Raw genomic sequence first — 26,338 nt, 5'->3', positions numbered from 1 at the left:
TTGACTTGTAAATTAATTTTTATTTAGTCAAAGCTTTTTTTTTTAGTAAAATTGTAAATTTTTTTAGTGTCTTTTTTATATTAGTGTAAAAAGATCTCACAAAAAAAAGCAAGAGATTAAAAAAAAAAATCTTTTTGGACCCTATTTTCACAATAAATTGTCACTAAAAGTTTTTTGTTGAACATTTAAAAAAGTTAATAAATGCTGCACTCTAAATAACTCGTGCTCTTATGATAGTAGTGTCAGTCCCGCAGTGGACTGATCGTTAAAACACGGTTTCCAGCAGATTACCGAAGTCAAGCATCACTTGCTGCTGTCAGTGTGCGGGTGGGTGACCACTTGAATTAGTCTGAGTAGGGACCGAGGGTGTGCTGTATTGGTCCACGTTAAACTGTTCTACCGTAAAGTGCTTGACTTCGCGCGCAGGTCGTCGGGCTACCGAAGCGGGGGGGGGGCATCCCCTCTGCAGAAGATCAAAATTGTGATGGCATGTCTTCGGATCATCCTCAGGGAAGTTTCCCAGACCGTCGCCAATAGCCCATTTTGCAGCTCTAGTGCGACGCAAATGAACTACAACAACGATAGTATTGTCACCTGGATTTAAAGGCCATACCTATCATATGCTTTCTTGTTTATAGTATATAGATAATAATAGTTGTTTATGAATAATAATTTAGCTACGAAAGCGAGCACAAAAACGTACTATTAATAAACATATTTTGTTGATAGATTTGGGTTTGCAATCTCAAAATCAAAGTTTAGCTAACGCAAGTTTTAGTTTTATTTTTTATTTATTTATTTGTTTGTGTTTTCTGAAAAAAACATTATTTCTTTGTACCTATTTATGAAACTTGTCTATCCAAATATCTTATATCTGTGCGCAAATAATTATACCTGTACTGTATAATTACAATTGTGCTCTAATAATCAAACATCTGTGCTCAAATAATTATACCTGTACTGTATAATTACATCTGTGCGCAAATAATTAAACCTGTACTGTATAATTATATCTGTGCGCTAAAATATTCTAATTCGCACGAATAATTCCAGAAATCTGAAAATACGCAAAAAGTAAAAACTCATATTAAAGGTCTCTTTTCTAGATTATATTTTCTAGATAGCTACTACCTGACTAGATGAATTAGAACTACTCGTAACAGATCTTGGAACGGATAGAAATTATACGTTATAAAATTATTTAATACCGTTTACAGAGACTTAAAAATTAAAATATAATATCCTGATTACACAATTAAAAACATGCATACACTATGAAGCAGTTTTGTGTTTAGTTGCCGTTTAGGTCAACTAAACACGTTTTCATGTACACAGCTCTAGTTATCATGCAAAAATTTGACAAAACAAAAATTTTTTTGAAAGGATTAGTGGAAATATATTGCTGTAAATTTGCTTGTTTTTTAAACGAAATGTTTCGCCATGAATAGATTTAAATGCGTGTGAAAATGTCGGTAAACAAACGAAAAATGAATTAATAAAGCTATAACAGTGAAAAAGTAAATAATAAATGTGACTTCATACAAAATGTAATAACATTTTTATTTGCAATAATGTGAAAAATTTTAGTTTGCCTCAAAACCAAAAATTGTGACGACTATACACCAAATTTTTTACAGTGTACAAATTTTAACAGTGAACTTGAGTTTCTGTTGAGGAAAATCGGCATTGAATCACAAGCAATCGCCAACCCGTTATCAATTGCAAACAATTACAGGCGATATTCGAAACGCGCCAACATTGGAGTCATTGGACGGGAAAATATTTAACGTATAGTGTGTAGGCTCGTGACCTTAATGTAAACTTTTTGCATTTTAGGTGTTTGGAGCTTTTATACACCTTTTAAATTTTATATGAAAGCTTGATATAGTTTTAACTCGAAGAAAATTGTTCTCATTATTTTTAGGATTGTTCGACATCGAACATCAGTGTACTGTAAGATATGATTAGTAAAGTTATTTTTACGATTCGATGTAAAGTAAGAATCATTAATTTAGGATGCATCTTAACATTAATTCTTAAATTAAAGTTAGTTTGCTAATCAAACATACACACACTGCACAAGGAAAATATTGAGATCAAACCGAACTAGACTTAACAAAACAGAAGCGGCGGTAAATTATATGTTATAAAATTATTTAATATATAGTTCTTAGATATTTTAAAATTAAAATATAATTATCCTTATTACACAACTAAAAACATGCATACATTTTTTAATGGCGAACTGGTACATCATTGTAAACATTAAGCATAGTATAGCAGCTTAGAAGAAACAAACCAACTCTTACTCGATTGTTAATAATCTGATGACAATATTCTAAGTGTTTAATGGTATTTTCATAAGCGAAAATAATTCTCGTATGGTATGAATGCGCGTGAGCTTGGTGCATCCCCCCCCCTTCAATTTTAGTTGTTTAGAGTTTTCATACACCCTTTAAAAAGTTCTAATTGGTGTTAAATTGAATAAAATATTCCTTCATACAAATCTTTAGATTGTTCAAAACCAAATTCGGAGATATATTTACCAGAGTTTTTACAGTGTATATTTAATTCGAAAAAGTGCATTTATGTATATAATTTCGTAACTTATAGTGGATACTTATACTTAACTCCTTATACTTAAAAATTGGATAGTTAAGTCATTATTCAAAATTTTTTCTTCTCGTATTATACTCTAAATAATAAAACAAAATTATATTTTAAATAAGATGAAATGTGTGCTCTAGTAGTTAAACTAATTATTGTACTTGTTGATGCTTGTGTAAAACACAAATATTTATGTGAGTTTAAAATTCTTCATAAATTGTATCTGTTCCCCACTTTTTAATGGGTTTTCTAAAACTGAAATGAAATTTTAAATCTATATAAATTTCCTTATCTACATTAAGTCAATAAATTTCTTTTTATGAGAAGAAAAAATTAATTCGATTACACGATATAAACTGAATAATTCTGATCATAAGTGTGCAAATTTGACTTAACTTTAGCAATTATAACAACCGAAATTAAAACGAAATTATCACTTTAATTGAAAATTAATACCACTCAGACGAAGATGAGTAAGAAGTCAAAGATAAACAATGACCAAATAAAGGTAGTTAACACTGAACATAGCAACACTTAATCTATACCTATTTCCACCATAGCCGATCAAATGGATGTTAGGAAGGAATGAAACTAAAAACACTTTATTATAATTAAACAAAATTGTATATTGCCAATTTTTATGCATTACAAACACAAAGAATAAGAATTTTTAATTCATTGCTCAACAATTTTTTTACATATACAGGGTGTTTCCATTGTACATTTTCCGCAAACATATTTCTTCTAATTTTTGTTATTTCGATAATTCTTATCATTAATATTATTACTTCTTAGAACTTGTGCTGTCTTGATTGTTTCGACATTTTTCTAGTAAAAACTAACAGTTAATTAGAAATGAAGTAAAGCTATCAAAATAAAATATAAGTTTCTTACCAAAACATTTATTTTTTGTCACTTTTTCTGACACAAAAATGCCAATCTAATTAATTTTAGGTACTTTCTTGAAATTTGAATTCACAGTTATTCTGATTGAACTAACTACGCAACAGTCTTTGCAGAAATGTGCAACTAATCGAATGTAATACATTGAAAACGCATTTCATCGAAATTTCTAATCCGATAACCTTATAAAAAGCAAATAATAACAAAACAAACAATAACGCAAATAATAACGAAACAAAACAAATAATAACAGAATATTAACTGTATATAATTGTTAGAAAAAGTCATGAAGTCAAATGTGCAGAAACGGTAAGATGATGAGCGCGTTTTCAATGCAAAAGTTCTTAAACGGTCATTTGACCGATTATGGTATGTTTTGTGTTAAAGGCCAAATAAAGTTTTGCACTAACACATTTGCACTTCTAGTCTTTCAGTTACTTCGAATTGTTTTTCCTTCTTTTAAACAGTTTTGAGATTTTCTTTCGGAAGAATCCTCTACGGCACGGGAAGTAATAGAGGAAATTACAATTGTTTTGCGATTTCTGTTATAAAAGTAGTTTAAATTTAAACAAATACATTTTGATATAGTAGAAGAAAGTTAAAAGTTTTACTTATTTACGGTTTTAAATAAAATAGGTTTTCACATATAAAGTTTTTTTTATAGAATATTCAAATCCATATGACCAATTAAAAAAAATCTTTATTAAAGGAATTTATGTTACTCTGATTTTCCTAAATAAATATGTAACTTATATCTATTTAATTGATGTGTATTTGTGTTATTTTTATTTTACTGTATATATTTTGTTTTAAAATAATACGTAGTTAATCAGTTCACACTTATATAATTGTTTTTGTTTACAAGCATAACTCTGATTACTATTTCAATGGTTTTTTATTATTATTTTTAATTTTTAGTAAGTTAAGATTACTCTTTGTCCTTATGCTATTGGCCGAAGTTTTTGAATTTATGTCATCGTCTAGGCGTTTTGTGCTGTTTTTTTTTTTTTTTTTTTTTTTTTTAATAGCAGAATTGTTAAGAGTAACTTTTGCTAAATTAATCTGAATGTTTTCTTTTTATAAAAAATTTTTAGAGTGTTAAAATATTTTTCAGAAATTTTAATACTTTTTCACAAAACTTATTGTCATTTGAAGTATAAATATAAAAAAATTACATACTATTTCTCTTTATTACAAATTATGTAAAACTTAAAATTAAAATTTTTTTTTTCTTTACATTTAATTAAAATGCATATTTTATAACCTTAATATTTTTTAAACTTTTCAATTGATTATCTAGACTGTATCTTTTTATTATATATATTGTCTAGATAAAAAATTTTGAATGCCGGTTTTGAAAATTTACTATCCAAACTAAGTTTTTATGATGTCTTAAATATGATTTTTATAATAAAAATTTACTATGAAAATTTCTATGATGCCTTTATCTTTAATTGCCTTAAAATATTGAAAAATAGCATTGAAAAGTCCATAAAAAGGCCTTATATTTAAAAAAGTTAGACGTAGGAAACTTATAAGCAAAAATTATTATGTTTTACTATACTCCTTTATACCAAACATTAAAAGAAACTACAGTTGTTTTAATTTTGTATATCAATTTTAATTTATTTTTCTTTCCAATTGTTGCTTCTTAGTTTTCACTTATTTAAAAATGATGTATTAAATAGCTTAGAAATAAATACTATTAATCAAACTAGATTACAATTTTAAACAGTTTTAAAACATAATTTTAATATCTGTTATTTCTTCTTTAAGAAGACTCCATTTAAGTGAAGGAAACCTATTCTTTCTGTAATATTTCCACCGTAGAAATTTTTTTTATACCTTCTTTAAAATAAGGTAATTTTGATTTTAAATCTCCTCGAAATAAATAACTCGTATGTAATCAGCCTTTTAAAGTCTATGAAAAAAGTTTTGTTTAATGATTTTATGTTACATTATTTACCGTTTCTACTTCGTTCAGAAAATCCTTCACTAACAAGGAGATGAGTTGAGTAATTCAATTTTGAATGAAACTCGGGATATTAGTAGTGTATCTTACGGGTGTTTGCGCGTTAAAGTATTATAGCGCGCTTGCCAGAAAATGCCGAGTAAAAAGCATTTGGAAATTTAAGCACACTTTATGCCAGTTAAATATGTTTATCGTTAACAGCGCAGTGGCCGAATGATAGGATACCTACCTGGCTAAGAGATACTTAGGGTTCGATTCGCATCATTTGGTGTTTTTATTTCCTTTAAATTTTTTTTTATTTTTTTATTTATTTTTTTTTTTTACTGAATTAAAATTTCTTTATCTCTAAACTAATAATTTTATTAAATTCATGATATTTATTATTATTTAGTAGATATTTCTTGATAATCAAATTATAGTGGTTATTTTAATCTTTCTGTGAAATAATGAAGGTTATGAATAAAATTTATAAAGCTTATAAAATTTAGAAAGCTTAAATTTTTATTTTATAAATATTAATTAGAATGATAACACTGGGAAACACATATTTTCTTGCATTTATACAAATACTTGATCTTGTCAAATCTGAAACTAGTTTTGTTTATAAAACGAAAGATTTTTTTAAACGATATTTTTAGCCTATTTTTTGTCGCAATGTACAAGTTTTAAAACGTTATATATAACAGTGTGTCGCATAAACGTTATGACAAACTTGTATCGAAGTTAGGGCACCAGGATTAAGAAAATTGTATAGGAACTCATCCCCTGAAATGTCGTCGTTCGCGGCTTCTCTATTATGACTTATTCAGAAGCACACGAATAAAAAGTTCATTATAGGGAAGCGCCCTTAGCGGCGTACGTTGAAATTTCCGGGTATGGGTTCCTATGCAATTTTAATCCTGATGATGTTTCCCTTACTTCCCTGGAAGTTTGTCGCAACATTTATGCGATTTCCTGTTATAGATAACGTTTTTAAACTTGTACATTGCGACAAAAGATAGACTAATGACGATAAAAAAAAAAAAAAAAAAAAAAAAAAAAAACAGAGACTAAGAGTGAGAAACCAATTGCAGCTTTGTAATCACCGGAGCGAAAATATCCAAACTCCGTTAAAAAATCTCATGGAAAAAAGATTTTTTTACTCGGAGTAATTATCGAAAAAAAATTTTAAGCAGAAAATTATTTGGTATTTTGCATAGTTAATCTTAAACATGTACGTATTTTTAAAGTTGATCTGCTGAAAAATTCACTTCATTAATATTCCAAAATATTTATCAATCTTCGTACTTATCATATCTTATGATTTCATTAAAAATCGGCGGTTCAAATTGTCGAACTGTGGTTTGTGTTTTAAAATTCGATCTTAGGAAAAATTTATTTCTCGATTTTCTTCAATTAAATAAGCTGATCTCTCGAAACGCTTTAAGATTTTTTACCCGTTTGTTCCAAAAAAGAAACAAGAAAAAGTAGCAAACTTGTGTGAGATCGGTACAATGTGGGGGAATCTTTTTGAAAAAGAACTATTTTATTGTTATAACCATTGCTTATAAATATTATTTTAACTATCAGCGTTTTATTGAAAGTTTGAATTATTACTTTAATTTAAATGTCAAGTAACATCTAATAACTGGAATCAAGGAAAAAGGTAATAAAACGACGACCAGGGACGTGCTTAGGATTTTAGCGGCCCTGGGCGAATCATTGAGACATTTTATTATGGTTAATAAAAACCATGTTTTAAACAAAGTGCATATTGGACATCGGATTTTTTTTAAAATTTCAATCGTTTTTTTTTTTTTTTTTTTTTTTTTTTTTTTAAATTACACACATATACTTAAGTTCTCATTCATCACCTTGTATTCTAGTTTAAAATTTGCCTCCGCTTTTTTTTAAAGCAAATTTAAATTATAAAGTTTAAATTATAAAGTGGATTAAATAATATGCTTTATTTCTTTTTCTTTCAGTTTAGTTGCTGGGTAGATGCCGTTATATATGTCTTCAGCTTAGAAAACGAAGCATCCTTTAATGCCATCTATAATTACTATACAAAAATGTCATATTATAGAAGTCCCGGTGAAGTGCCCTTAATACTGGTTGGCACGCAAGGTACGTCTTTTAATATAAAGTTTATTATTATTTGGCAGCAATTCATTCATTTTAAGTTAGGCGTTCATTTGCATTAACTTTTTTAATGCTATATTACTTTATAGTGTGAAAACGGTTTACCATATATTTATATAATATGTAAGAAATTTTAAAAGCAAATTCATATAAACGTTCGGCAAATACTTAATGTATACTTTCTCATTTTTTTTTTCAATCCAAATGCTGTGTTTTGTCTCCATTTTTAAAATATTCTGTGCTAATCCTCTTCTGGGGTATGCAATTTTCACTGCGTTGCATGACCTCGAGGTACCCTTGTAAGCTCTATTTCTTTTCTTTCTTTTTTTTTGTTGTCTGGCTTAGTTTACTACGCCATTTAATAAGCATTTAAAAGTTTGCATGATAAAATGAGAATTAAGTTCATACGATTCGAGCGCTCAAAAATAGGCGCCTATTCTGAAGACTCGACAGGCGTGAATGACAAAAAAAGGGAGATTTAAAATAGAAACAATTAAGTTGCCAACGATTAATTTAAAATTGAGGTAGAGTAGTGGTGGTTCGGGGGATAAAGCATTCGTCTTCCAATAAGATGAACCAGGTTTGAATCCCAGCGATAGCCGATTGATACGAATTCCGCATCCTGCTCGCACCGACCCCAGTGCTGACGTAAAAATATTATCAGTGGTAGACTGATAATGGGTTAGAGTCCTATTGCCGTCGGGCTAACTGTGGGAGAAGTTCGTGGTTTTCTTCGTCATGCAACGCAAATGCGGATTAGTTCAATCAAAAAATTCTCTACGACGGCAAATTTCTCCCAATACTTGATCAAGAAGTTCCCTTGTCTTCTGGATTGGGTTCAAAATTACAAGGCTACGGAGTTTAACACTGTTGTAATTGTTGTAACTGTTGTAATTCCAACGACGGTTATAAAATAAAATGAAATAGTGATAAAAACGAAACGAGAAAAACCTCGGGGTGTCGAGAGAGGATAGTCGAGAGGGAAATCAGTCCAAAATGCATTTTACGCGCTTTGGACATGTGTTGATGAACTCGCCTAATTTGCCTTTCTCTGACACTGTGGTTTTTCTAGTTTCTTCACCATTATTTTTCATTTTCTGTCTCCTTCTCGGCTACCGCTGTTTTTCTACTTTTTATTTCACCATTATTTTCCATTTTTCGTTGGAAACTTTGTTTTCTATTTCAAACCTATTGTTTTCCTTATTCACTCCTGGTGAGTTTTGAGAATGGACTCCAATTTTTGAGCGCTCGAAACATGTCAACTTTTATTACCATCTTCATATTTTTTGATGCAAATAATTTCTTTTTATGAAGTATATCTTTCAGCTTCTGTTTCTTGCGATTATTCGTATCTAATTTCATTCACGAATTCTCGCTAAAGACATTTTAATATACTCAGCTGAATTAGAAAACTTTAACTGTTTGAATTTAATTTAAAGGTTTCATTTTGAATTCAACACAAAAGACAATGTATTGCATTTAATATATGTATTTCATTATTTTAAGAAGCTGCAATATTTGAATGATTATTATTTTTTTTGACGAAATTACTTAAATAAGTTTAACTCGCAATTTCTTTCAGTTTTATATAAGATTTGGTACGTTTATAAATGACTCGGTTTGTGGGTTTCTTAAGATCGAAAATATTGCCACATTCTAAGGCTAACTTTTTTTCAATGATAATGTGTCTGCATTTTGATATTAATTTTTGATTAAATTAAAAAAAAAAAAAAAAAAAACTCTTCATTTTACCGAACAAAATCTCTGTCACGAAAGCGTTAATGATTTTATAACTAATTATTTATCTCTTTTGAACTACGGTGAGGTAATCAAACGTGTAATTAATGTCTTAGTATATTTCCTCTTTCATTTGGTGAGCTTATTTTCTCCTCGAAAATTGATTGGCTGCCTTTTAGCAGGTTTTCTATCAGCAAATAACCAATTTTCCTCACATTTCTATTTGTAATTGCAATCATTGCCTGGGTTGGAAAATGAGAATTGCTTTTCCTGGTGTTACTGTTCATGTTTTCGTATTTATCTAATTGCTGTAGTATTTGTAAAACAAACTTAAAAGAAGAAACACAAAAATTTATTTATTCGATACTTATAGTGTTTAGAAGCATAGATGACAGAAAAGTTTTTTGATTTTTAAGGTCCATTTTAGGGATTTAAGATAAAAGATGTAGGTGTGAAATATCTTACCTAAACTTTTAAACACATTATCTCCCAGCAAATCTTTCTTTATCTGACTGTAAATAGATGGATCATTTTGACCCTAAACATCTAGGCTATTTTTTTTCTACGACTTTTTCGTGCATCTTGTTCAAAAAATACCCAATCTATTTTCGTTTTTGTTTCGGTTTGCTGCTCTTGTTATCGTCCACATTTTAAAAAAAAAATCCCCAAATTTCCATTTCTTAAATTTTTTAGTTATTTTTAACGAAATTTTCCCCACTATTTTTCAATTTTAATTGTCGAAGCTTCGTAAAACAGCATTGAGTAATCTCTTCTTATCGTCCGAATTACCCAAAGGCTATCCCCGATGCAAACATAGACTAACCTGATATACAGATGACTCGAGTTCGAATGAAGTTATCACATTCTAATTGAACAGAAAATCCTTATGAAAATTTCGCAACGCACTAGATGAAGGATAATTAAAGGCACCTTTAACCCTTTTCGCCAATTGTCACTAATACGTGCCGGCGGAAAACGTTATCAGTCAGGGTAAAAAATAAAGCGGGTAATTTAACAAATTCTTCAATTTATTTGTGGGCAAGGTTATAATAGTTTAATTTATTTAATTCATCAAGACTTAGTTCAAAATAAAAAAAGATTAAACTAACAGTGGTTGAAGTGAAGGCAAAATAAATTTCGTATTATCCATGCCCACATTTAGGATACCGCCTTTTTTTTCAATCCTGACTCTGATTTTGTACGAATGCTTTTCTGAATCGCCCGTCCCGAAGGGGTTAAAGTTCGATTAAGTCTTAACACTAAACATAACGGGTCAAATGACCGTTTAAGAACTTTTGCATCGAAAATGCGCTTATCATCTTATTGTTTTTGCATGTTTGACTGCATGACTTTTTCTAACAATTCTATACAGTTAATATTGTATTATTATTTATTTATTTTGTATTTTGTTTGTTTCGAATAATGCTTGCCGTATACCTATTTCTACCATAACTGGTTATTTGACAGGGAGAACAATTTATTGCTTTATAAGGTTATGGGATCAGAAATTACGATGTAATGCGTGTTCAATGTATTACTTTCGATTAGCTGCACATTTCTGCAAAGACTGTTGCGTAGTTCAATCAGAATAACTGTGAATTCAAATTTCAAGAAAGTACCTAAAATTTTAGATTGGCATTTTTGTGTCAGAAAAAGTGACAAAAACTAAATGTTTTGGTAAGCAGCTTATATTTTATTTTGATAGCTTTACTTCATTTCTAACTACCTTAGTTAGTTTTTACCTAGAAATATGTCGAAACAATCGAAACAGCACAAGTTCTTAGAAGAAATAATATTAATTATAAGAATTATAAAAATAATAATTCGAAGAAATATGTTTGCTGAAAATGTACAATGGAAACACCCTGTATATGTAAGAAATGCGTAGAGCCATGAATTAAAAATCACAAATGCATGTTTCTTCAAGATTTATTCAAATAACAAATTTAAAGAATTAAAAAACAAGCGTCGTTTTTTCACAGTGGGGATTAATTTATTTGCGTTGAATCAAAAATTACAATATTATAGCTGTAACCGTTCTTCGATTAAAATAGTGTTCTTTATTTCTAATTGAAAGGCCTGGGAAGCTATAATAAACCACTTTTTCAGGTTTTTTAGCAGAACGTTTTGGGGGAAATACCACAAAATTCATCTTGGCAATAAGATGTTTCTGTGTATTGTGTTGTCTAAATTAATTTTGTAAATTTCTAAAGGAAAAGATAACTGAGAAGAGACTGAGAAAGAAAACTGAGGAAGATTGATGCAAATTTCCTCTTTGTGAAGAAGTGTACAGTGCGCAAAAAAGGGGACCATTTTGAATAAGTTTTGATCTAATGATCGGATCTTCACGTTCTAGGACTCAATAACTCGAGGGGAGTGACTTCAAATATGCTAATTAATAAGTGCAGGCGATATTTTAAGTTGCGAAATCAGACACAAAAACGTACTTTATCTAAATAAACATGTCTTTTTTCGTTGGATTCGGATTTCTGCCCCCAAAATGTAGGGGTTAGCCTCAAGCTGGGAAATATCGTCCCAATAGTTTGGTCAAGAGAGCGCTCCAAAATTTGGAGCCTTTATGTTGATTTTACTTTTTGCATACTTCGCTATATCTCGAGAACTTTTTAACCGAATAGAAAAATTTTTGCTTACGATTATAAAATTCGTTTATTCAAAAATAAATCCATGCAAAAATTAATTTTTAAAAATTATTATTTTTTATCATTTTATTTAATAACGGCCGAAAAAATTTTGAATGTAAGGTACACAATTTTTTACATAATTTTCAGAATGGCAAAATACAAAATGTGAGCAAAATCGGTTGAGTAGTTCGTGAGAAATTGAATTTCAAAAATTTCGGATTTTTTAAAATTTTGTTTCTCAGAAACTATTTGACCGATTTTGCTCAAATTTTGTATTTTGCCTTTTAAAATTATCTTCTTTAAAATGATGCAAAACATTGCGTACCCTACCGTTCAAATTTTTTTCGACCATTATTGAATAAAATAATAAATATTTACTATAAGTTATGTTTTGCATGGAATTATCTTTTAATAAAAAAAATTTATAATTGTGTGCAAAAATTTTTCACTTTGGTTAAAAAGTTCTCGAGATATAGTGAAATACGCAAAAAGCAAAATTAACATTAACGGGTCCATACTTTGGAACGCTCTCCTGATCAAACTTTTGGGAGTCAGAAATGTGAATCCGTTGAAAAAAAAAGGCTTGTTTATTCCGAGAAAGTACGTTTTTGTATCTGATTTCGTATCTTAAAATATCGTCTGCACTTATTAATTAGCATACTTGAAGTCCCCCTCTCGAGTCATTCATTAAAATTGAGTTCTGGAACGTGAAGATCCGATCTTTAGATCAAAAGTTATTCGAGGTGGTCCTTTTTTTTGCGTACTGTACCTTATCACTATATTACTCCAAGCCTTTCTATTAATAATTTGTAAAAAAAGTCGATTTTTTTTTTTTTGTTTTTTTGTTTTTGTATCTCTACATCAGTAAACAAATTTTGTCTTTCGCAGCTTACACTTCTACATATTGTGAAATTTTCTTCAAATAATTAATTATAAGTTTTAAACAACTTCCATTAGAAAAACTAAATCAATACCAAAAGAATTTTTTTAGATCTTTTATGTAAATCTTTCAACTAACATTTATTTAGCTAATTTCCACTATATGGGAAAAACTGAACGATTCTAGCTGGCTTTTAAAGATCATTATTACCTGTTATTAGTCTTATCAGTGATAAAAAATATCAAAGTATCATTGTGGTGCCGTTATGTCGTGGAAAAATCTTTATCATTACCGTCGACTTTTTTGCAAAGTTTTCTATTTTAGACAGGACCGCCCTTTTTTACTGAAGAGGGCATTGAGGCGCTGGACGCAAAAGAGGGCGCTGCCTCTATCGATTTCTCTGTTAAAGGCAGACATGGTCGTCATCTTTCGATGAGGGACCTGCGCCACGGTAAGCCACCCATATCTCATACCTTCAGATATAATTTTCTCCTGGGAAAATACTTCATACTTCCCTTTCGGGAACTGAGTTTTCTGCAGGAAAACTCATAGCAAAGATTATGCTTCAAAATATGAGTATCATTTGTTATGATTGGCCAGAATGTGCAAACTTTGATTTTAAAGTTCGAAATAGCCCGGCAACGAAACGAATTCGTGTTTGGTGTGACGAAATCGAAAACTTTTTTTTACCTTTGCAACCCTCTCAGCTGTGCGAAATCAGGTGTTGAGATTTATTTTATTAAACTGATGTTTTTTCTTGTATGTAATTAATTCTGTTAATTTTGGCGCCTATCCGTATTTACAGATTTAAATTTATTTTTAAGTTAAAACATGTGTTTAATTTTTTATCTGAGTATTTTTGTTTAAATTAAGATATTGCTATCAATTTTTTTTAAATAAATTTTTGATTACTAGAAATTAACTCTGCATTCGAATTTTTTTTTTTTTTTTTAAAAAAAATATTGCTTAGAGTTAAATATCTAACTTGAACGTTTCTTATTTACATACCTACATAAAGGAAATTATTTTTTGTTTAAATTATTTTTGTTTTAAATATTTGAAAGAAAAACTTTTTGCTCTGTGCAATAGATTGCAGGCAGGAACAAGACTATTTCATGTTCTGTAAACATCCATTTGTATTCCGAAAGGAAGATTCAGAAAATGTTTAAATATATTTTTGAATCGATGAACGAGCTACTAATAACATCACAATGCATAGAAAAGAATACCGGACATAATATGTAGGCTAAAATAAAACTATCGTCATTGTAGTTCGAGACCTCAGTACAAAAATTTTAAAATAGCGTGTCATGTGATGAAACAGGTGCTAATGAATGAAGAATTAAAAATAAATTTTCACCAATTCGTTATCCATAGTTCCACTCATAAATCGACTTATAAAATGACTTATTTATTTTTTGATTTATTATTATTTTTGAAAAGATTAGAATTCCTCCTTTGAGACTCTGAATGTGCTGACTAACATCTTAAATAATTTGGATGATGCAATCAGGGCTGATTGTGCTCCGGAAAAAATCCGAATTTCCGGATTTTTCGCTAACAGTGATCCGGAAGTTTCCGGAGATCGAAGGTCCAGATGTTTCAAAAAATCATTGATCACAGAAGTTTCCGGAAATCAAATTTTCAAAGGCGGAACTTAAAAACACAGTTTATTTTATTTGTTTGTAAGTGAGAGCCAGAGAGATACTTTATAAGTTTATATTCATGATTAATATTCATTTTTCATCAGTAAATAGTTGTTATAATTATAAACTCAAGAAAGAAAGACATATTTGTAAATTTTAATTACTTCTCTAGGTCATCATAGGTATGTGTAAATGGTACAAGTATGTGTAAAAATTTAAATATATTTTAAGTAAACTAAGAAATATTGAGAAAAAGGAAAAAAACTTGTTTAAATTTTTTTCTAATTCCTCAATTTAAACTGTTTTTTTTTTAAACTCAAGAAAATTTCCGGAACTCTGACTTGGGCTCATAATCACCCGCGTGCAATGCAATTCTTTTATGGTGGCAAATTTTTTAAAGCTTAGGTGACTATGGCAGGACCTGATCCTTATCTTTTAATATATTTCTCTCCTGTTTTTAGCAGATATCGTATATCCCAGTGTATAAGTCGACCTGTTGTATAAGTTAACTTCCTATTTTTGATTACGAGACTTTCTGGTATGTCTGGTGTATAAGTCGACCTCTGTGGATAAGTCTATTATTTTTCTATAGATGTTATGTGTCAGAGGACATTAGACGCGTTACAAAATGTAGATTCAAATGTTATTGTAAAATCTTTTAAAAAGTGTGGAGTTTCTAATATTTTGGATGGGGGAAGACAATTTTTTATGGGACTCAGTAAATGAGGATGAAGTAAAAACCATTGCAGAGTGGGATTACTTATGACGTCACTGCTAACGTTATTAAATCCGACACAGGTGTTCTGGAATCTTTAAATTTGTAGCTTTGTGGTAAGTTTTAAAAGAAGTTTTCATAATGCTATATTTTCGAAAGACTCTGGAATAAATTAACTTTCCTTATTCTTATTTTCTACGTAATTTAAAGTATTCTTTCTAAAAAATAACCTTTTTATGTAAAGAAAATATGATTAGAAAAAATTTAAAATTAATTGTATATAACATTAAAAATGGTTTTTGAAAGGGGTAAATTGATACAGGGTTATTCATATCTACCCTATTGTTTATAATGTATGGATAAATGAAGATCAACCAATGTGTCCGACTTTATTACCGTTGTATAAGTCGACCCCGGTTTTTCGTAAACCTTGGGGGGGGGGGGTTGACTAATCGATTTATTCTAATTCAATTCGTATAGTATTTTTTCGTTTAGTGTTATTCGTAATTCAATTCGTATAGTATCTTTTTTTTCCTGTGCATCGAGGAACTGTATATCAACGTTTTAAATTCACTATTACGTTCTTCTATTACTTTGCAATGGCCGGCCTGGTGGCCGAGCGGTCAGCGTGCCTGACTGAGATGCCAATGGTTGCATGTTCAAATCATGTTTAGGGCATGGATGTTTCTCTCTTTGTGTTGTCCTTTGTTGTGTGAATGTGGCCCACCCTATGAACTGGTATCTGTGGCCGTGTGCCGTAGATGCCACAGTGACTTAACCAAAGAATGTACACGGAGAAGTCTTGCTTCCATAGCCATATTGTAAATGAGTCCCCTAAAGTTAGATGCTGCCTTTGTGTAGGTTTGCAACCTCCTCTCCTCTCGACCACCACTGGGGTGAACAAAAGTTTTCTCTTTTTTATTTATTCTTGGCTTGTTCTGCATTTTCACACTATTGATAAACACTGTACTATTAAATAAGATATTTCTTTGAGAATACATTTATATTATCTAGGTGGCCGAGCAGTTAGCGCGCCTGACTGCGATGCCATTGGCTGCGGGTTCGAATCCCGCTCTGGGCATGGATGTTTCTCTCTCTCTCTCTCTTTGTGCTGTCCTCTGTTGTGTGCGTGATGTGTGAATGTACCCCCCCCCCCCTATAAACGGGTTTGTGGCAGTGTGGCGTGGGCAACGTTGCTCGCCTCCGTGACTTTGGCTCACAGGTGCTCACTGGGTAACGCTAAATGAGTAACAATTCCGGCATCTTCATAGGCTAAGGTTCAAATTCAGTGCCTGCCGTTTGAAAAAAATAAATATGATCTATATTGATTAAATCTAACACATTTTGTCTTAGAAAGGCTAAAATGGAGGTTGGCTGGGAGACAGAGTACGCAACCATACATGTAAAGTTTTTCAACAACCGGTTCACAGGTGACCGTACCTCCTGGCTGACACTATACTTCTTATGCGCATGCGCTCGATCTTAGTACATATGATGCTTTGCTGTTGCTCTCCCTGTAAGTTTTTTTTTTTACGAAATTGCGTACCGCACCGAACAATTCTCTGCGTTGTTTACGTATTTTAAGATCTTTGACTTAACGTTGCCTTGTCACCCTGACTTAACGTTACTCATTTAACATGCCCACCGGGTATCGTTAAATTACCGACAGTTGCGCGATGTTGCGAGGCGAAGAAGGAAAAATTCAGTGCCTGCCGTTAAAGAAAACTTACTTTGGCTCCTAGGAATTCTCGAGTAATGATAGATGAAGATATAGTTAGGTCAATTTCAAAAGATTCTTATTACTGTTTCTCTGCAGTTTATGTCAGCACCATTCAATCGCAGAAACTTTAAAAATAGACTGAATTTTTTATTAGAAAATGTTTCACTTATTAAATACATTATTATGGTCCAATGGGAAAGAAAGCAAAGCGCACCGAAAAAGTCGAAAAAAGAAAATATTTAGTAAACTAAGGCTTCTTCTTTTAGATTTCCATTATTCAATATTTTGATAATATTTAAAAATGCTGTAAAACTCTGAAGTGTTTTTCACCAAATTTGATGAGATTTGTTTTTAATTACATCATCCTTCATATCAGCCCGATAATAACAAACCGTTAAAGAAATGTATGATCATGTATGATATTGACTGAAATTTCTTATCTCTAATGTTTCAACCCTGGGAAAATTCTGATTCTAATATTTTTTAATGTGAAATATGTTAAAAGAAACTGTCAGATTTTGTTAAAATTACTCTATTTTTGTATAATAATATTTTACTTAAAAATTGTTTTAAGTATTATTAAATTTCTTAATTTATGCAATAATAAAAGCTAAATTGGAATTTGGAAACTATTCTGAAAAGCGTATTCTCAAAAACTACGTTATTTTTCTTCTTTAACCTACATTTATTTATTTTAACCTATCTTAACTTCTCTTTCAGCGTCGCATCTCATACATTCGGTTTTTTTGTGTCCGTATGGACGGCGTCGCATGCCATGCCGCGAAGAGAAAAATTGCATAATAGAAATTGAATTCGTCGCTACTTACACGCCTCTATAAATTCCACTATTATTTTTGTATTTCTGAATATTGCTAAGATAAGGCGCAACTAGTTCCACTTTTTTCACAATTTTCGGAGTAAGATTTCCCGCCTTGAATTTAAATCGAAATCGTTTTGTACTTTCTGTAATTTCGCTTTCATTAGTTTTAAAATTAATCATTAGTATTAAAATTATTTCATTTCATCAGCATTAATATTAATTTTTATTAATTAATTATTAGTATTAATTATTTAATTAGAGTTATAATTATTTTCCAAAATATTTTTTACCTAATTTTAATAATTATTTTGTAGAGATATTTATCTTAAACATCTTAAAGCTACAGAGTTAATAAAATGTTATCACAGAGTGTATTATTTTATGATTAAACTTGGGTGTATTGCAGGGAAAACTGGAGATCAGTGAACGGGGGGACATCACATATTTCACCACCAATAGTTCAAGCAAAAAGCTGCTTGTTGACAAAAATATTTTGCATTTTCAAATTTAGGACTGAACATATATTAATTTTCAGCAATTAAAGAAAAAAAGAAAAAGAAAAAACTTTTTGTATCTGAAATTTGAAAAAAATTCTAACTGAGAAGGGGGTTAAAACGTGTTTTCAGTCAAATACATACTTATGACTCACGACACTTTTGAGGTTGCAATTTATTTTTTAAAATTCGATGAACTTGCGGTTCATAGATTCGTGACCATTGCTTAGGGAAATCATGTCCTCGGCATTTTGGTCTTTTATCCAATAATGCTCAAAGCTAAATTTTTCAATAAAATTCTTTTTTATCATTTGAATTTCTTTTTTGGTAAGTTTCATTCTCTTTTCCCATGTTCTTGCGTTACGTCTTAAGGGGGGTTTTATTTGTTACCAATTAAAACATTTTAACACGACATTAAATTTATTCAAAACACAATCACGTTCGTTATATTTGTAATGTATTGTTATGAGATAAAAATTTTTCATTTTGTAACACTTGAACTTTTTTTCTTCAGGGACAATTTTTTCATGGCCATTACACGGACAGAGTTTCAGTTTTTAAATAACGCAAATTAAGAAATTAGATCTTGTAAAGATTTGGTTTAGAAATTTGATTGCACGGCTTTGAAGTTAGTATCATGACTGTGTATGGCTATTTATCTCATGACAATTTTGTTTATTCTGCATGTTGAATAAAATAAAAAAGTTATTCAAGTTTTATTTCTTTTTCTTTTTCAAGTACTGATAACGAAATTGAGGACTAAATCATAGCAATCTATAATAATTAGATAACTAAAAAATGACTTATACCAGAAAAGGAAACCTATCAAGATGTTCGGAACAAATCTTCGGAATAATAATTTGTAACTAGTTATGAATTTAGTGTAAACATTTCTGGCAGCTTAAGTTGCTCCAGTTTTTAACAAATTTAACTAAATTATATTTGGTTGGAGAAATAGGTTCTTGGGGGTTTTTGAGCAACAAGTTTCGTAATATAATTATTTTCACAGAGAGAGGGGGGGGGAGTAGCATTACAAAATTTTCAATTTATCTTTAATCTTTTAAAAAATTTTAGAATTTTTCCATTTTTGCTGATAATGCATTCATTTTGATATGCGAGTATCTTATTGTATGAATTTCTCTAAAATAATCTAACATTTGATATTCCTGCCATAGATTTTTACCTCTAAGTAATCTTTTTATGTATTCACTGGGCATAATATAAGCATAGCTGCCAACTCTGAGATAGCTGCCAACATAAGAGATTTTATGTATATATATTTTTTTTAAATTTTTTTTTTTTTTTTTTTACCCTGGAAATTTTTTATTAATCATTATGCTTTACATTCAGCATATACAAATGAATTCACATAAAATGCACTTTTCATAAAATGACTGTTACAAAATTGAGTAAAGACACGGATTAAAAAATTATTATGAGAACTTCATCCTTTAGATTTTAAGATTGATAACTTGTTCTTTGAACTATATATAGAGTTTTATTTCAAAAATTTTCAACTGTTGGTATTTGGATATTTAATTTAGGATATTTGATTAGAAACGTATTTTTATTTATAGATTATACTTTCATTTTCTTTATTTGCTAAAATAACTTTTAAAATACTGTATTGGTCTTTTTTTTTTCTTCCATAAAACTGGTTTAAAGACACAAAAAATTAAAACAATGCCTCATAAACTGTGTTAATAGTTGTAGCGCTATGTTCTTGAATATTTTTATTTTGTAAATTGAACTTGGACATCCAAACTTTTAAATTTGGTAACTTTTTGATGTTTTTATCAGAATTAAAAAGTTCATAATTTAGATCACACTGAGAGTTCAAATTATGTTTTTCTGTTAATTTTTTTTTTTTTTAAATTTAAGTTTTGATATTTTTGTGAAAGGTTTTCCAGATCTTTAAAGAGAAATGCTTAAAATTATTTTGCTCTAATCAAAATATTTCAAACTGTAATTCAATAAAGATTTTATAAAAAGTGTGGCACTTTATACAGTATTACATAGAAAGAACAATAGCTAAGAAGTGCAATTTGCAAACCATAAGGCTTTCAATTGCAATATATCGACGAAAATAAGAAAATCTCCAAATTCATAAATTACTTGAATGCTAATCGCTATTTCGTGGTAAATAGCTATTGCTTATGCTATGCAGTAATACAAGGTATCGTGTATATTTTCAGAGTGATGATCATTTAAATGTCTCCTTTTCTTGTCATATCCATTAGGGATTGGAAAAGTTGGAATGAATTGAAAATCACTTCAATTTGTGTCATTCACAGTACAATATGTATATGTAATAAAATTACTGTACAAAATGTATATAATATTAGTTTGTATTTTTCATATTAAATAACTTTTGTATTTTAGATGCTATTAGTGAAAGTAATCCACGAGTCATTGATGACTCTCGGGCAAGAAAACTAGCTAATGACCTAAAAAGATGTTCATATTATGAAACTTGTGCTACGTACGGACTCAACGTAGAACGAGTCTTCCAAGATGGTAGTATTCTAATGTTTTTACTTTAAAGTTTGAAAATGTTGAATTTAGCATGGTTGATTTTTTTTTTTAAAAATCTAGTTTGAAATTTTGCATTTGCAAGCACCATTTCACAATGTTGTGATTATTTACTTTTTTAAGTTATATGGTAATACATTATCTAAGTATTAAAAAGCCTCATTTTTGATTTTTTTTTGTGCAAAAAATTTTTGAATTCATTTTGAAATTTATATTTGGATTTTGTTTCTTTTATGTAAATTTATGCAGCTTAATTTAGTTTGTATCAATATAAAAAGAGGAACTCATTTGCACAAGGTTATGAAAAGGTAGTGAATGTGTTTAAATGTCTGTGATGAATGTGTTACAATGTTTTAAGTCATAAAATGAAAAAATGAAACTAGTGAACAATTTTGTAGAAAAGATTTTTGCTTACTGTTGTTGAATACTTAAAATCTCAGGTAAAATTCTATTTTAAGCAAAATTGAAAAAGTGAAAAAAAAATAAGAAAGTCTAATATAAACTCTTTAATTGCCACATCATAATAAAAGCGTCCATAAAAGCGAAAAAAAATTTAAAATAGAGAAAGCTAGATAGAAGCAAACCAAAAATTGTTCTTCATTTTAAAACACAAAATTAAGTGCTAAAAAATCTCAATTTTTTCACTTTGCAGTTTGTCTGTTTTTTACAAAAAAGTGAACATAAAGAATCACGTTAATTAGAAACTATTTTTAAAAATTCTGTGTCTTAATATAAACGCTGATAAAAAGAAAAGTTAATACAAAAAGCGAAAGAGTAGCAGAAAATTTTTTTTCCTAGTTTCGAAATACAATAACTTAACCTTTGAAAATCGCAGCTTTCTTTGTTACCAATTATTTGTTAACGGTACTGGAAGAAAGGGGCAATATATAAATGAAGCCTATTAGAAATGCTCTATTAGAATTCTGCGCTATAATTAAAACAACAAAAAAAATAATGAAATTAATTGACTCACCAGAATGTAATTAAAAGTTTAGTATAAAGTAATAAAATTTCAATTCTTTAAATTTCGCTTTTCCATTAGTTTATCCGAACATAAATTAACAATTTTTAGAATTTAGCGAATGGGTGTTAAACTATTTCCAATAATGTATAGTAAAAAATATTATAGATTAGTCTTTATTAAATATTTTTTAACTCGCAAAAAAATATTGCCCGAAAATTCTTTTCCAAAAAAATACTTTGCCGAATATTTGGTGGAGCATTCAGTCAACCAAATATTCCACAAAAGGGCCCAATACCAAATAGTGGTCAAATATTCGTTACATCCCTGATAAAAATGAGAGTATATAATATAAATAAACCTGTGAGTGTAAGGAGGGGGAGAATGACACCTCTTTCATTAATCCTCGATTAAAAAAATTATGGTCTTTGCTCTAACATTGTCAATAACTACAGAGATGTTTTGCAACTCAAAATAAATTATGAAAATTTAAGAAGTTTGTTTAAAGAACTCTCTTTTCATGTCACCTATGAAGATGTGAATTGTTGCGTGAATTTTAAATACACTTTGAAATTGTGGAAAAGATGTATAAAAAATATTTCACTCCAAATATTTTATTATTTTTTTTTAAAAAAACTTAGTTTTAATTAACCTATGGTGTTATAAAAAAATTGGAAATTATGTAGAATAATGTTTCTTATTTAAATATTCAGTTAATAATTTTAGAATATTTAGTTATGCATAGTTAATATGTTAACAATTTAAATATTATAATTTAAATATATTAGCAATTTATATTTGCAATTTAAGATTTTTCTCAAAACTTTACTTTCATTCATTCTTTCTATATGGCATAACGCTGCCTAGCATTCTGATTTTATGAATCAGATAATGTTTTCAGATTTGAACTGTGAAGTTCATTATTATTTCTTATCTTTCTTGGTGTACATAGCCATGATATTGTTTAAGCCTTTCAAAGCCAACTCTTGAATGAAGTAGTCAATTGCCAAAATTAATAGCTATAAGGATAGTGCATCATCTTGCCGTACAGCTGTGATGATGTTAAATACTTTAAAAATCTCATTTATGACAGTGGAAGCTTTATACCCTTTTACATGCCATTGATTAGTTTAATTATCTTAATTGGTATTTTTAACTCTGTTAAAATTAATAAAAAGTTAAGTTTTGTTAAAAGGTTCTCCATGGAAACAATTGTGAATGAAAACAAACAAAAATTAACTCTTATCTGAACTGGGTGAAAAGAAGAGGCAAATGTCCATTAATATGTGAAATCCTTTACTTTCAAAAAACAATTCTGTTTTAATTTGTTTTCTGAAATGCTATTCTAAAATTTTATATTAAGTTCTTTATTCAAACTTCTATTAATAACGTCTATAGATCCATTCAATACTGATTTTTAGAACTGAATATATAATTCTATTAATGTAGTTCTGCATTCTTTATTTATTAGTGACAAATATGCTTGTAGGAAAAGTCGATGTTATTTTTATAGCTGTAGACTTTGCTTATACCTATGTTCAAATAATTTTTTATCATACAATTATATGTGTATTTATGAAAACTGTATAATTACTCAAATAGTCTAGAATGTTAATGTAGTTATTAGTTAATGAAATTTTAGTTAATTGCCAGTTCAAATAAAATCATTTTATTCTTTCTTTGCAATTCTTTTATTTGTATAATATAATGTATTTTAATATATTATAGCTTGCCAAAAGATAGTTCAACAGAAAATGGCAGGCATAACTTCAAGACCTAGCACTCCTAACCATCCAGTTCGATGCAATAGTTATGTTTCCAATTCTTCAGGAGTATCTAGTGCTAATAATGGTTATCACCCATCTCCTAATGTTGGAAATCCTACTCTCAATGCTGTTTCAGCATCTCCTAGTCACCTTAGTCACAGTGCAGCTACCCATAATTCAAAAGTAAAATAATTCTATTCAAAATACTCACCTATTATAAATATGAACTTAAAAGTGTATAAATTTTACTCATATGTGTGTGCTGCATAGGGCAAGAGAATTAAATGACAAAATTTTGTCCTTTCTTTTCTAAATAGGTACTAGACTCAAATCCTCAATTAATGCCTAGACCAGTGATTCGCACACTTATTTGTCCCAGAAACACTAATGCAGTAGGTATTTTAAAAATCATTGCCCAATCATCAAGCCCTTAAAAATCCTAAAAATCCCACCTTTTTGCTGTATAATAAAAATGCAAACTTAATAAGAAATAGGAAATGTATCTTGTAAATGAGAAGAACATTTGAATATGTATAAAAACTTGTTAAATTTACCAAAATTAGGAACTTCAAATTTAAAGACAAAAGCTTTATCAAGACTTTAAAGACCAGGGATACTTTGAATGTAAGACTATGGAATACTTTTAATAACTATTGTTTAATCATTTATTAATTTTGTCAGATGTCAGTAAAGTACCTGGCAATAAATTTTGCAGGAAGCAAAACTAATTTTTAATTCTTTGTTTTAAAGTTTCATTCATTTATTTTTGTTATTCGCAACTAAATCTAACCTCTGTAAGGTTTGTAGTTACCTGATGGTTCACAATTTCCTCCAAGGTTTCAGGTAGCTATTGTTAAAAATTGATGACAAAAACAGCAGAAAGGAATCTTATTTTAAAACACTTTGTTTTTAATAGACCATATATGTGTTATGTATGTGAAACTTTGGTTAATTCTATCAAAAGTTCCTAAATCATTGGGCTAAGACTTAAACTTAAGTTGTATTCTGCTCTAGACATAAAATGCATAAGACTTTGAAAAACAAAAAATTAAATTATTAATTTTAATTTGTCATATGAAACATATAGATTTTTAATGGGTGCATATGATCGGTTTTTCATGTAACTAACTACAATTTTCTAAATTTCAATGCACATAATGCATCTCACTGACTGGTTTCAGTACTGATTCAGTAAGAGAAAGTAATTGTGTATGACCATTTACAATATATGTTTAGTCTAAGAAACATTATTATCAAAATTATTGTTTTCTGCGTAGCCAGTGTTATATTGAAAGCTTATGGACTGTAAAATTGTTTTTATATTTACTGCAAGGTTATTTCAGTTTCATTGCCAGTTTCTTTACTTTTTGAGCCTGAAACCAAAGAGAGAATTATGAATTATCATGTGCCATTGTAAGGCATTTAATTTTATAAGCATGCGAAAAACTATGTATTATCTAAAAGAAACAAATAAATAATAAAACTAATAAAGAAATCTGCTACTAAAAATTTTATAATTTAGAAGCCAATAAGAATAAAATTTGCACCCTTAGTTTCATTTTTTTACTTGTATTAATTGAAAGTTGAAAAATAACAAGTATGTACTGAAAGTTAAGATATTGTCACTCATCTGACGAAAGATATTAATTATTATTTCCACAAGTTCCTTTGAAGTAAAAGGTGTTAAAATTAAGTTTTCAGTTTTCACATGTGCAAGCTATACAGTTAAAATTTTGCTGTATTTAAATAAAACTATTCTGTTTGCATCTTGTTAATGTATTGATTCCCATGTCTTTTTCCTTTATTTATATATATATATATATATATATATATATATATATATATATATATATATATATATATATATATATATATATATATATATATATATATATGTGTGTGTGTGTGTAACTAGCATTCCAAAATTACTTTTTAGTGGAGCATAACTTTAGTTGTATGTAAATTAGGTGCCTTGTGTTATGTTTTATAACGATTTTTGTGGTCTTTAGGATCGAATTGATGGTTCTGTCTCAGGAAGAGAAATGAAGGATAAATCTGATAGACTTGGCATTGAAGTTCTTGTTCCAAATACAGTATGTGGTTCAAAAGATGTTAAAGACTTACCGACTCCTTGTTCCACACCAACAACATCTAGGAAAACTCGTAGACGCTCTAATCTTTTTCCTGTAAGCAATGTATGTATGATTAAGATATTTTTCTATCTGAAATGCAAATTAAACTTTAATTCAAGATGATTCAGGAAAGATGAAATTCAAAAATTTAAATAGAGGGATGTTGCCCATTGCTTTATAATCTTTTTATTACTAAAATGGATGAAAGTGCTTTAAAAAAACTCTATTTTCTAAGCAGAAAATATTGTTTTTTAAAATTATATTCTTAATAATAAAACTTAACAAATATAAGCATTATGTAATTTTACAGAGAATAACTAGGAAGCAGACAACATTAATTAATATTAAGTTTTTTTACTCAAAAATTAAAACTTTTTTTTATTTATAAATATCTTAAAAATATCCTAAATTATTTCATACTACATTTATTAGAATTGTTTAAAAGATTTTCTGTTCATCTTACCCACAAATGATATGCTAATCAGGAAGAATATAATTGCATTTTGTAAGAAAAAAACCAATGGAAATAACTCTATGTAATAAATTTTTTTCATTATAATTGAGCAATATAATTTTCCCTGAATTTTTTAAATAGTTATTTGACATACTTAATTGTTTTTGAAAATTTTAATTCTGAATACTAAATTTAGCAAACAAATGGAACAAATTCCCATTCCACCTAATCTTTTT

The 26,338-nt window shown here is 29.0% G+C and overlaps 1 protein-coding gene across 9 annotated transcripts in view; it reads left to right on the top strand.

Moving 5' to 3' along the window:
* Nucleotides 1-26,338, top strand: part of CenG1A (Centaurin gamma 1A) — a 108,186-nt gene that overhangs the window by 60,057 nt on the left and 21,791 nt on the right. For 4 of the 9 annotated variants that reach the window (XM_016063529.4, XM_016063531.5, XM_016063532.4 and 1 more), the window contains 5 exons: nt 7,447-7,588; nt 20,640-20,774; nt 23,479-23,699; nt 23,834-23,908; nt 25,526-25,711. In XM_016063529.4, coding sequence (XP_015919015.1) covers nt 7,447-7,588; nt 20,640-20,774; nt 23,479-23,699; nt 23,834-23,908; nt 25,526-25,711 — 759 coding nt within the window. Of the gene's footprint in view, nt 1-7,446; nt 7,589-13,310; nt 13,584-20,639; nt 20,775-23,478; nt 23,700-23,833; nt 23,909-25,525; nt 25,712-26,338 lie in introns of those variants that run through there. The other 5 variants (XM_043045784.3, XM_071187854.2, XM_071187853.2 and 2 more) reach the window with 5 other exon arrangements.

This window comes from Parasteatoda tepidariorum, chromosome 11 (genome assembly GCF_982258835.1).
Source record: "Parasteatoda tepidariorum strain Cologne lab strain chromosome 11, Ptep-v5.0, whole genome shotgun sequence".
In the NCBI taxonomy this organism is placed as follows: domain Eukaryota; kingdom Metazoa; phylum Arthropoda; class Arachnida; order Araneae; family Theridiidae; genus Parasteatoda; species Parasteatoda tepidariorum.
The sequence above is the reverse complement of the archived record's forward strand: the minus strand, read 5'-3'. Positions and strand labels throughout refer to the sequence as shown.